This window comes from Ascaphus truei, chromosome 8 (assembly GCF_040206685.1).
Source record: "Ascaphus truei isolate aAscTru1 chromosome 8, aAscTru1.hap1, whole genome shotgun sequence".
In the NCBI taxonomy this organism is placed as follows: Eukaryota; Metazoa; Chordata; class Amphibia; order Anura; family Ascaphidae; genus Ascaphus; species Ascaphus truei.
Window position 1 is genome coordinate 5,506,469 of NC_134490.1, and position 13,771 is coordinate 5,520,239.

At 45.3% G+C, this 13,771-nt stretch overlaps 1 protein-coding gene across 1 annotated transcript in view; it reads left to right on the forward strand.

Annotated features, from left to right (window-relative positions):
* The window catches only part of LOC142501073 (peptidyl-prolyl cis-trans isomerase A-like), a 67,764-nt gene that overhangs the window by 9,380 nt on the left and 44,613 nt on the right, over positions 1–13,771 (forward strand). Inside the window, exon 2 of the mRNA XM_075610387.1 lies at positions 8,693–8,723. Within this exon, the coding sequence (XP_075466502.1) occupies positions 8,693–8,723 (31 nt within the window). The remainder of the gene's footprint in view (positions 1–8,692; positions 8,724–13,771) is intronic.

The following is a 13,771-nucleotide window of genomic DNA, read 5'->3' on the forward strand; positions in this document are numbered from 1 at the left end:
CGTCTCTGCCGCTGCTCTCCCGGAAATCCACAGCCCATCTTCTCCACTACTCGTCCACGACGCTGCCGCTGCTCCCCCGGAAACCCATGGCCCATGTTCTCCACTACTCTTCGAAGACACTGCCGCTCGTCTCCCGGAAATCCACAGGTCACTTTCTCCATTACGCCTAGACGACTCTGCCGCTTCTCTACCGGAAATCCACAGGTCACTTTCTCCAACCCGCTTAGACAACGCTGCCGCTTCTCTCCCGGAAATCCACAGGTCACCTCCATCCTTCTTCGACGACGCTGCCGCTTCTCTCCAGGGAACCCCCATCTCATCCTCTGTAGTACCCATCCACCCAGATGTCCACAGCACCCCATGCACAAGATCCAGCTCGTTAGACCGAATGCTGAATGGGTTAAGTGTCGATATCCCCGGGAACTCTACTATGCTGGTAAAGATAGATCTTCTTTTAGAGACTATGCTAAATATGGATCAACGGATGGAGAAGATGGATCAACGGATGGAGAAGATGGATCAACGGATGGAGAAGATGAATCAACGGATGGAGAAGATGGATCAACGGATGGAGAAGATGGATCAATGGATGGGGAAGTTGGATCAACGGATGGAGAAGATAGAGACTGACATAGCGGGTTTACATAATTTGCTCGGAGTTCATGCCCCTGTATCTCCGATGCCGGAGCAGGAGGGTGGCATGGATGGGATGAATGGGACCTTCGACCGCCTTCCATCACCAAGCGCACCCCCTCCACCAGAAGAATATGTGTACATGTATGCCGTTGATAACATGACAACCCCGTCAAGACCACGCCAGGAGACAACACGGCGACCAAAACAAGAGGAACGCATCCTCCCAGACAACCTACCCTCGCCTGCCGCCACAAGCACACCCGCTACCAGAAGAACACCCGCTCCAAGAATCCAAACCACATACGCTTGCATCGATACAGTGCCCGACATCATTCTGCGCGATCTGCCCAATCCACTCAGGGAGAAGTATAGGGTGATGAGTGCTGGTTTACCCCAGAAGTATATTGTGAAATAAGTGATATAAGGCGCAAACAACTATAAATAATAACAATAGTGAATATATCTTAGAAAAGTGATGTATGATGATTAAAATCCAACCACCCAGCTCAAACCTCACTGGTGGGACCTGTTACCCCAGAAGTATGCCATGTTAATTTTCAAGCACCACGTGTCCTACTTGGTGTACTGCGGGTGGGCCAACAATGTAAACTACGAAGGAAATCGCGAAAAAAGGGCGCTTCCTGAAAATTTAAGAAGGACTACTGTGGAGGAATTGCGGCGCTATTTTTCAATTACAGATCCTGTAATGAAAATCGTGAGAGACGCCATAAATGGCATTTTACGTCATACAAGGCACCGCCCCTGGAAGGACAATCTGGTGGGGATCGAATTTGCGTGACTGTTCAACTGTTGTTGATTTTTTGACTTGTTGCTTGTTTTAACTTGTATTAATAAAGACATGTTTTTACTTACACAAGACCTGCACAACACCAGTCCTTGAGGGCCGCAAACAGGCCCGGTTTTCAATCCTGAAAACCGGGCCTGTTTGCGGCCCTCGAGGACTGTGTTGTGCAGGCCTGACTTTTTGTACTGTACACCATCCAACTGTAAATCTTTTGACTTTCTGTACTTTAATAAAGGAGATGTTGCGTGTTTTAAATTTTATTAATAAAGAAATGTTTTTACTTACACAAGTCCTGCACAACTCCAGTCCTCGAGGGCCGCAAACAGGCCCAGGATTGAAAACCGGGCTTGTTTGCGACCCTCGAGGACTGGAGTTGTGCAGGACTGACTTACTGTACTGTGCACCATCCTACTGTAAATGTTTTGACTTTCTGTACTTTAATAAAGGAGATGTTGCGTGTTTGAACTTGTATTAATAAAGGAATGTTTTTTACTAACACCATACTGTTGTTGCTGTACACTTTTTGTACTTACTCCACAAATAAAAGAAAATGTTGATTTGTTTTAAATTGTTCCATTGTCTCCTTTTATACTGTAACAAAATACAGTGTTTCTAGAACATACTGTACCGTATACTGTAGGCATGCTCAGTAATGTACATCACAAGAGTATTAAAACAATACATGCTGTACGGGTAGTAGAATACACATATGTACTGGAATACATGTAGAATAAATGCATACTTTTTATTTTTCGGGTTTATTATACAGTATATATAAAAAAGTATTGTATACGGTCTGAAAACAACAGCATACTGTTTCAGGTTTTCTATGAAGCTCTCAGTTACAGTATTCTATCCTAATCAATAGCAACGGCCACTAAACTGTTGACTCCGGTACGTGGTTTTTTAAATCCGATTCAGCAATGTGCAGGCATTGTTACACAAAGCGATATTATCCATCGAAATCCCTCCATGTGCCGTTTTCCGCATGAGATGACAAAGTTTTCTTTTCTGAGGAAAAACAAAAGTAAAAGTTGTACTGTAATGGTCAGGCAGTCCATAAAGAAGTTCCCACAGTCAGTCCCACCAATAATTTTCTCGGGGGGCGTCTCCTGTTCACATGCGCATGCGCCTACCGTCGATGTGATGACATGCATATGCGTTTCAAGAACGTTCCAATGAGCATGCGCCTAGCTTTCCACCAATTGTTCAGTATCTACTGTAGAAGCTGCTCAGCCAATGATATTGCTTACAGGAGACTCGCTTGACTGTGCATTGATATTGATATTTCAAAAACAGAATAAAATACGGCAACATTACTCACCATAGACTTTGTATATAGAGAGAAACCTGCATATAGTAGATACCGCAGATGCTACCCTGCTCAAACATATATAGAGGGAGAAGAGAACTAAACAGTGAAGGGAGGGTGGTGCTAACAGGGAATGGGGTATTGACAGATTGGAGAAAGAAAGAATTCCTATATTGTGGCACTTCGAGAAAAAACACCCTAGTTAAAACTTAATATTTATTAGATAATTTAAAATAAAACTGTTTTCTAAAAACCACAGGTGCAGGACAAAAAGCTAAATAAAACAAATTAAAAGAACGGAGAGGTGTGGTGAAAGTACTAATAAAGCAGTATTTTATATATACCTTCTTATTAAACTTAATTTAACTGTTATATCTCAGATCCCTTATAGCCAATCGTGTAAAAGATGTAGATCGAATAGGATGTATTACACACAATCTCAGTGGAACATGTCACTGGTGAAGAGGTATTAGTGTAAGGTTAAGCCTGGCTAAATATAGTTGGTGGATGATGTAGAGCAACCATACATATAGCCCTGGCTGCCTAATAGTATCAGTATATTCAACCTCTAACAGGACAAGCTTGTACAATTATGGTGATAGAGAAGGCTAACCCTAAGGTCTGAGTGCGCTTGCTGCCCACGGACACAGTCTGCGAAGCACTCAGGCGGTATACAGGCCCACACCTCTCCGATGAGCAGACATCACGTGATGGTGACATCAGACGTACCCTACGTACGTTTCACCGTAACTGGCTTCATCGGTGAGTGCTTCGCTTCGGGCGAGATTTGCGCAGAGAGAAGCGGATCTCTCTCTGCAGCAGATACAAGTCTCCAGGTGAGCCCTTTTCGGAGGGCAGGTCGTATTGGCTATAGTGAAAAGAGAGAAAACTAAACTACAAGCCAAGCGCTCAACCTATTGTGAATATAGTGTGTGCATTATTGAATAAAATAATGTAGTGAATAACAAATGATTAAAGTTGTGACAAATAATATATCCAAACTGTGTAAGGATAACCACTAGACACAATAGTCCATCAACCACAAAATATAGGGAGGGTAAGGGAATGGGCTGCCTGGGACTATAAACAAGCTATTCCATATAGCTATAAACAAGTGTTAGTACAGAGAGCAAAGTCCTTGGTGCACTATCAAGTGCGTGAACCTGATATGTTAGTCCTGGTTCTTGAAGAAACAGTTCATAAATTTCCACAGTCTGTCCTCTTGTTTTCCTTCCGATAATCAGTTATCTGTAATCAGAGAGAACAGGAGACCATTGCGCAGTATCCCATGTATATCGAAACCTCATCCACACAGCTGCTAGGTACTTACATCTAGATAGATGAAGGCAGGCCTTGAAAGGTATCTTTAAATCAGAGGTCTGTGTCTCTAGCAGGGTTGTCTTGGATTCTCCAAATGCAATGCTCCCGCTCCACAGACAGCCAATTCGCCCAGTGGTATACAAGAGATAAAAGGCCAAATGGTGTGGTACAGTACAATTTAATAAAAACAATAAAAAGATCAACAATCGATGCACTCACATGCTAGATGATCTTACTACACGGATTACAACGTGCCGTCCGCAGGCTTGAGGGGCTGAACCGTGGTGTGTGTAGAGGCTGGATCCCGCGTGTGTCTCTGCCTCGCGGCCGCAATTCAGAGCACCAGGTCCACCTCAGATGACGTCACCTTCCCTTTTTAATGGTGGATCTTCTCCTCTTGCTGCAGTGTTTTTTAATTATTTGGGTGACGTCATCTGAGGTGGACCTGGCGCTCTGAATTGCGGCCGCGAGGAAGAGACACACGCGGGATCCAGCCTCTACACACACCACGGTTCAGCCCCTCAAGCCTGCGGACGGCACGTTGTAATCCGTGTAGTAAGATCATCTAGCATGTGAGTGCATCGATTGTTGATCTTTTTATTGTTTTTATTAAATTGTACTGTACCACACCATTTGGCCTTTTATCTCTTGTATACCACTGGGCAAATTGTCTGTCTGTGGAGCGGGAGCATTGCATTTGGAGAATCCAAGACAACCCTGCGAGAGACACAGACCTCTGATTTAAAGATACCTTTCAAGGCCTGCCTTCATCTATCTAGATGTAAGTACCTAGCAGCTGTGTGGATGAGGTTTCGATATACATGGGATACTGCGCAATGGTCTCCTGTTCTCTCTGATTACAGATATCTGATTATCGGAAGGAAAACAAGAGGACAGACTGTGGAAATTTATGAACTGTTTCTTCAAGAACCAGGACTAACATATCAGGTTCACGCACTTGATAGTGCGCCAAGGACTTTGCTCTCTGTACTAACAGGTCGTATTGGCGCTTGCAACTCGCCATGTTTAGAGATGTTGCTCTCATTGGTATTTGGGCCTTTCTGCATTTCGTGAGAGCAACTCGGCAAAAACATGGCGAGTTCAAAACCCTGCCGATAATTTCTATTGGACTTTACTGCATAGGCCCCTTGGTCGTGTCGGTCATGGAAGAACTCCTTAAGACGCAATGTTCTGAAGAACTCTTCAAGGTCACTGCACAGCTCAATCTTGTCCATGGGCTTGGTAGGGCAGAATGTTTGTCCCTTTGATACTAAATACTGAGGACTCTGCTTGATTTGGTGTGCAGTCTGAGATGTTAACAGTGCAGTCCTGCTGTTGGTGATAGTCCCTGTTTGTATTATTTGTGGTTGTGCTGGCTGCTGCAGAGTATCCCATTCTCAGTTTCAGTCTGTAGAGTTTATTTTCCTTGTTGCTAATTAGACTCTTCAGGAGTCCTTTATAGAATGTTTGGATTCCTCTCCATGTGTATTTCTTGTGTGGTCAGAATGCCGTCTATCTTCTCTTTTGTATTTCTCCTGTTGCTGTAACAGATACTGATCAGATGGTTCCTTAATCTTTCAGAGGTCCTGGTGCACAGTTGTTGGGAGAATCTTGTGTTGTATGTGTTCTCAAATGGGGTTTTGAAGGCGAGTCCTTTTGGGATCAGATGCTCCTTTTTGCATTTGCTGTGGAAGATGATATCACTGTCTAGTTGTGCCTGTTTCAGTAAATCCTTTAGCTTCATTTGAGTGCGGTACAATGTGGTATCTTCCATATTTTGATGTAGAGGTATCTGTACTGTGATAGCCGAGCTTAATAATCAAAAACAAATAGTCGACACCGTTCTGTGGCTAACAAAATACTTACACACACACACACATATATATATATATATGCAAATATGTGACCATGCAGCAAGCTTAAGCCTATAGGGAACCATGTTAAAAATGGTTTTTGAGGCAAAAAGTGATACTGTGTGCTCATTTGCATGTCATTTCCCAGAATCCCTTGCTGCAGTGAAAGTGCTGTATGCTGGGTGATAATGGGGAAAGGCGGGGTTGCAGACCTGCCTAAGACATGCAAATGAGCATACAGTTATATTTGCATATTTGCTTTCCTGTGGAGGGTTTTTGTCACTTTTTTTACTCACCATAACTTAACTCAGTATTATGGTATAGCCTATCCCATAGCCTCTTATGCATATCCAGTTAAAATCAACCCCACACTGATGAGACCCATCAAGGTCGAAACAGCTGTCTGTGGGTGGTTTTCTGGGTATGCACCTTAACCCTGGCTGTGCTCAAAGCTGTGACCATGCAGCAAGCTTAAGCCTATAGGGAACCATGTTAAAAATGGTTTTTGAGGCAAAAAGTGACACTGTGTGCTCATTTGCATGTCATTTCCCAGAATCCCTTGCTGCAGTGGAAGTGCTGTATGCTGGGTGATAATGGGGAAAGGCGGGGTTGCAGACCTGCCTAAGACATGCAGATGAGCATACAGCTGTATTTGCATATTTGCTTTCCTGTGGAGGGTTTTTGTCACTTTTTTTACTCACCATAACTTAACTCAGTATTATGGTATAGCCTATCCCATAGCCTCTTATGCATATCCAGTTAAAATCAACCCCACACTGATGAGACCCATCAAGGTCGAAACAGCTGTCTGTGGGTGGTTTTCTGGGTATGCACCTTAACCCTGGCTGTACTCAAAGCTGTGACCATGCAGCAAGCTTAAGCCTATAGGGAACCATGTTAAAAATGGTTTTTGAGGCAAAAAGTGACACTGTGTGCTCATTTGCATGTCATTTCCCAGAATCCCTTGCTGCAGTGGAAGTGCTGTATGCTGGGTGATAATGGGGAAAGGCGGGGTTGCAGACCTGCCTAAGACATGCAGATGAGCATACAGCTGTATTTGCATATTTGCTTTCCTGTGGAGGGTTTTTGTCACTTTTTTTACTCACCATAACTTAACTCAGTATTATGGTATATATATATATATATACTTTTTTTTTTATAATTATATTTATGTTTATATACTGTATATATATAAAATTATAAAAAAAAGTTAATATATACACGTACAGAATATAAGATATAAATGAACATGTAGGTATAATAACCAGTATAGACCAGACGCTCCCACAGCTGCTGCAAAGGATCTTTTAAAGGCTCATCGTCCTCCTTCAAAGGCTATAGTATGCATAGATGTTCACCTACGCCAGACAGCTCAGGTGAGTGAAGGATATTCACCCATGATTGTCTTCACCGTCAAATGTATTCTGGGCACATCTCATCTCCACATCCTCAGGTAAAAGAAGGGGGGATCACTCCCACCACTTAGGCTGTCGAATCACCTTCTACAGCAAGAAGCTCCACCACTTGTCTCCTTATCCGCTCCGGTCACCAGACACTCCGTCCGAGTACTGCTTCGTCATAGACAGGGAAGGAGGGGGAATCCCTCACACCAATTGGCTGAGTGTATCCAGTGACATGCAACGTGTCACAAGCTACAGCTGCTCAAAGCCGTGATTGTACTGTAGTGACAACTTGCTCCCAGCGCACTCTCTTTCAAATCACAATGGAGGAAACGGAAAAATCAGCAACTAGTGGACGCGTCTGATAAAGGGTATTAATCCAAGAAAGTCCAGAACAAGCTCAGAGCTTATAGTGCCTAGTGCCTGTCAGGTCACCTCATATAAAAAAACTCATTTTTTGTGGACAGACAGGGACAGCAGGAGGGAGGGAGGTGTAGCACAGAGCTATCCCAGCTCTTCTCCTCAGCGGACGTGGAACCCTGGTCACGGCGACCATTTTTTCTGCGATCCCGGTTATAACGCGGTCTCATTATGTGGACCCTGAGCACCGCGTTATAATGGGGTTCAGCTGTATATGTAATAACTAGCCACGGACATGCCACATCTCACAGGAAGTCGTGAGAAGTAACAATGAGATTTCACCAGCAACAAAGGAAAGTGTTCTTTACAGTAAGGGCAGTTAAAATGTGGAATTCATTACCCATGGAGACTGTGATGGCAGATACAATAGATTTGTTCAAAAAAAGGTTGGACATCTTTTTAGATGGGAAAGGTATACAGGGATATACCAAATAAGTATATATGGGAAGGATGTTGATCCAGAGATTAATCCGATTGCCAATTCTTGGAGTCAGGAAGGAATTTATTTTTCCCCTTATGAGATATCATTGGATGATATGACACTGATTTTTTTTGTTTGCCTTCCTCTGGATCAATAAGTAAGTATAGATATAGGATAAAATATCTGTTGTCTAAATTTAGCATAGGTTGAACTTGATGGACTTACGTCTTTTTTCAACCTCATCTACTATGTAACTATGTAACTATGTAACAATGAGACCAGTTCCTCTCTTCCAAATCGCTTGATTATCTCTTCTCATGTTAATATATACATTCACATTTCTCTGTTTTATTCATCCCCCCATTTGATGAAGTTGTTGTTATTAGGATAAGATGTACATGCCGTGACATGCTGCACCCACAAAGGATATTGTATTTAATAACAAGGTGCAATTTAACTGCGCATTATTTCTTTAACTGTAAAATAATTTCCCCTCAACTAAAAATATATAATTTTTCTTTTCAGTTGAGAGCTGATGTGGTGCCAAAGACGGCAGGTAAGAATTATATTATTATAGGTGGGGGGGTAAAAGCAAGAAAATGCCTCAATCAAAATGTAATTTGCAGAGTCAAACCGCCCAAAACAGAACAGGTGCTCCTATGTTAAAAATAGTGAGATTTTATATATGTCTGCTCGTTCATATATTGTAGATAGGAACAAACTCAGGTTCGTTATATTGAGTACATTTATTGATACACGATACAGTATGGCCATACAGGAAAGTCAGCAAGATTCTGCAAGGGTAGGTCCTACGCAGGCTTTATATACACTTTTCATATTCTTAGTCTAACATTGGTTAATAGGCAGATTATAATGATGTGATGCCTACATTATAACACAGGCTAATCCCTTTTCTAAACCTATCATCTTAAAGGTCACTACTAAACGTTGGTAAAAATTGCTTTAAAACAGCTCAGTACAACAAGGTACGTCAGGGTACATCTAATCACTATAATACTGTGCAACAACAGAATACATCTTATTCTTATCACTATAATACTGTGCAACAACAGAATACATCTTATTCTTATCACTATAATGCTGTGCAACAACAGAATACGTCTTATTCTTATCACTATAATTCTGGGCGTTGAGCCATAGGCACAAAGTGAAAATCTAGTGTCAGCCAAACTCATCCTTATAAACAAACACATTCTTTCACAAAGAAATAGCTACTGAGAAACGATGTGACAGACAAAAGGGATTCTTAATACTGCTAATAATTCATCTCCAGAGACCCCCCCAGTCCATTTCCACAGTTTATTAGCTATCTATTATAATCTATCACATCTGTGTGATACTGCTACACTCTCGCTCCCTCCTTGCCTTCCCCGCTCTGCATCTTTACACCGCAGACTTTCAGATTTGTGTCCCAGGTCTCAGTTTATTCTGTGATTATTATTTATTTGTGTATAGTTCTGACATTACACACAGCTTTGAACCTTGTATCTGTAGGCACAACCAATCCCTTATTCAAGAACTTACAATCTAATTTCTGGTCCCCATGTTCCAAAGTCATGGAAGCCCTGATTTATTGAACATTTTGAAGCGTGCCATGATTTACTAAATTCGCTTTCCCAGGATAATAAAAGATTACTCACTCCTCATCCTGTTCTTCCCATTCCTGCTGTTGGTTCAGTAAACCGTGTAACCCCATGTACACCGGCCGCGTGACCCCCTGTACACCGGCCATGTTCCAGGACCCTTTCTTCTTGGTCACACCGTTAACAACCAGAACTGTTCCTGATTTTATATGTATGTGTGTATGTGTATAAGTGTATGTATATGTATATTGCGTGTATATATATATATATATATATATATATATATATATATATATATATATATATGTAGCCATGTGTAAAATTAGTGTACAGATCTCACTCATGCTGGCAGTAATCCTGGTAAGAAGGCAGGGTTGCCAGTACCTATCATGGAGGTTTACCCTCAAACCCCGGTGAAGTGTCATATGTAGCAAAGGAAGTGACAGCATGCTTTGTGTCCACTGTTAGTGACACAGAGGTGTGGGCCTTTCTGGAGTCTATATATTACACAGCACTGCCTAAAGTTAGTCAGTCCAACTGTTCTACTGGAGAGTCTAAGAGAGTTAAAGGCCTGCAGCAGTACAGTCTGACTGTCAGGAGCAAGCTGATTACACACTGTGTCCAGGGTTCTGGCACAGTTGGTGGTCTCCCTTAGGGGAGAGGTGGACAGTAACCTAATTAAGAGAGGAGGAACCTTCTGCATGGAGTACCTCCACGGAATAAGCGGCTAGAGTCGGCCGCTGTGATGGGCAGTCTGCCAGAGGAGATGACATTAAAGATGCCCTGGTTCTAAAGATCCTTCCTGTGTGAGTTTGGAGTTATTTACCAGGAGGATGCACCAAGGAGGTCCCCGTCAGATACTCCTCCCTGCTGCCGTAGGGATCCTGATGGGGTGGAGGCACTGTACCGAATGTGAGTAGGACTCAGAACACTACCTCAGATGCCTGTCATGGTGATATCCCCACTCACACCCAGCGGGAGACTCAGGAGTCCTGTAAGCCAGCAGGTGCACCACAATACACACACATGTAATTGGGACAGTTTCTCACATATGGGGGTCAGGATAAGAAGGGCCCCGGGAAACACCATTACATTTGGAGGCGCTGCTGAGATACCTCTCGACAGGACAGGCTTTTGTTAGGCACACTGTGAAACAGGAGAGTGTATGCTGCCAGTCAGTGCTGTGGATGGGACGGGACCTAGGGGTAGTCAGGAAATGTCTGGACGACTCGCAAAGCACACCCTAGGGCCTTGAATGGAGTAAAGTGGGTCTGGAGACAGGGCTATACAGTAGCTGTTTAGGTCACCTTGAGGCAGCTAGTCGTGGGATGCCATGCTCATGGGAATAGCCTGGTTAACGCGGGTCAGTAATTCCAGAGAGGACCTGCGCTAGAGGTGGCCAAGAGAGGTTGACGCCCTAGTACTGCATGGGAGAAGCCAGAGTACTCTAGCCAGTAGCCTGAACACTTACCACAGAGCACATACTGGAGGAAGGCAGATACAGCATACAGTGAAAGAGTGAGCCTAGACTGAGATAGTACACATGAGTCAAACATACATTAGATACATGTAGAGTGGTGCACTGGCATTCTTCATTGGATCGAAATGGCAGCTGCCCAGCAGAGAGGCGCACCATGTGCGATAGCAATTATCAAGTAAAGATGGCGACCGCAAGTAGTGAGGTTCCGCGCATGCGGAGAGTCTAAGATGGCAGCCAGAGCCTGATGGAGAGAGTGCACGTGGTGTGTGTACCACAGAAGAACAGACTACCGAACTGACTTTGGCTAGTTTGCTATGGAGTGGCGCTAAAGCAGTGGCTGCGCCGTTTTTGTCCTGTCTAGGATCCCGGGGTGCTACCCTGGGGGAAAGTGTCAAGGACATTGCTATTATGTGCGGGGTGGATGGAGAACCTGATTGCCAGGCGGTGATCACTACACAAACTACCTCAGCTGCTTATGTGAATGGCCGTGCAATCCAAGATGGCGGTTCCCGCTTCCCTGGGAAACCGCGAGGGCCGAGTGAAGAAAATTCTGCAAATCATGCTAGTGCAAGGAGTTGGCCAGGATTGGCGCGAAATAAAGAACCCATCCCTGCTGGGGGAAGTTGCGTGAAAACTGTGGCCGCGCCCTCCTGGACTATGACAGGCTCAGAGCCAATTCTGGGTCATCAAGTGAATCTGTGGGACCCTCCCTTAATATCTACCAGGGGGGGGTCCCTATATCTGCCAATTGCGAACCGAGTTGGCTGAGGGTGGAGCTAAAGGTGCGACCCCTGCCCTTCAGTTGCGAGGAGCTGGTGAACAGGAGAGACTGCTGTGTCGAGTGTCTCCCTTAACCAGTACAATCATGAGTACACCGGACATTTCGTTACACCCTTATTCATTGCCAGGAGGCTTCCTGGTGGTAAAGGCGGGTGACAAAGAAACTTTGCGGTGCCTGTGCATTCAATGCTGGTTGCCCGGCAGAGAAGCCAGCACCACAGCAAGATGCCCCCAGTGTGGCATACATTACCTATGGGCCTTGGAGTCCTTTGTGCCTGGGCACGCCGCAGAGGCGGGAGGAAAGACAGCCAAGCTGATGGCTGGAGCCTCGCCCAAAGTCAAGGCAAAGAAAGCTGATCCCGGAGAATGGGGATCCCTGCTAATGATAGCACCGGAGTGAGAAAAGAAATCGGGGCCTGCAACCGCAGCGAGAACCCGGAACCTCGCTGTCGGTCCCCTTCGGAGGTACCACTACCAGCGTCGGAGTCTGTCTCGTCGGACGACGAGCAAGCCAGCCCTACATCGGTGGTGGTGCGCCTACCGGCGGACCACTACAGCAGTGCTGAAAAAGAGTTGGCACTTACCGGTGATGTAGCGGAGCAGAGTCTGGAGAGTCTGCGGTCACCTGCGCTGGTGCGACCGGAGCGGATGAGTCCCACGGCCGTGGCGACTCCTAGTGCGGAAGGCGGAGAGGACCCCATCAAAAGCCGACAGAGTGGTGAGACACCTTCTTACCCCCCACAGGCTCCGATGGAGGCGACGGCAAAGGAAGGCCCAGCCAAGACCCAAGCAGAGCAGCAAGAGGAACCATCACTTCCGGCGGCGGACGTTGTTCTTGAGGAAGAGGTTCCGGTGGGGAACCCAACCCATGATGGCGGCGCCGAGTCCCGCGAGATAGATGACGTCACTTCCGGCGGACACAGCAGAATGGGCTGGAAGATGGCCGTGCCCTTGGGACCGCCTTGCTGTACCAGGTCGTCTGTAGGTGAGAAGAGCAAGAGTTGGCAGGCCGTGAGAAAGCCCGGGAACAAGGAGACGGGTGAGCCTGAACTGCAACCCACTGGCACCGGCCGCGGTACTGTCCCCCTGTGGATAGTAGTGCCGCATCGCCAGCCCATGTCCCTTTTTGCCCTGCCATTGCCCACACCCCTGCCCCTGTCACCTCGTCATCCGGGTCATTGTCTAGCCAAGGGTGGTCTGGGGAGTCCCGGGATACTTCCGAGGAATGGACTGGGTCAAATCTGGACCTGGGGGGAATGTTTTACCTCCGATGAGGGATCGGGAAGGGAAATGATTGCTTCTGGGGTGTCGTCGAGAATGAATTCGGTTGATTACAATGCAAATGTGAGGGTAGGCCTAAACGCCTTGGATCCAATTCTAGGTCCACAGGGACATCAGGAGTGTCTTCTGGAGGAGTACCGGAGGAAGGAGAAATGGCCGTTGCAGTGAGAGAGCAGGCTGTAGAGCGGGAACACAGATGGTGGGCTCCTATGTTTGAGGGGTATGAGGCCTGGTTGGACCGTACTCGGTTCATACTAATAAGGAGTGATATAGTCGATCACTGGTGGGATATAGGTGAGTACTCCGATGAGGAGCGCCTAGAGGAGTTAAGGAAAAGAAGTTACGATATTCAAAAGGGCCTTGTCACTCCCCGAGGGTCTTCCAAATTGTATTATTTATTTATTTATATATAAAATATTTTACCAGGAAGTAATACATTGAGAGTTACCTCTCGTTTTC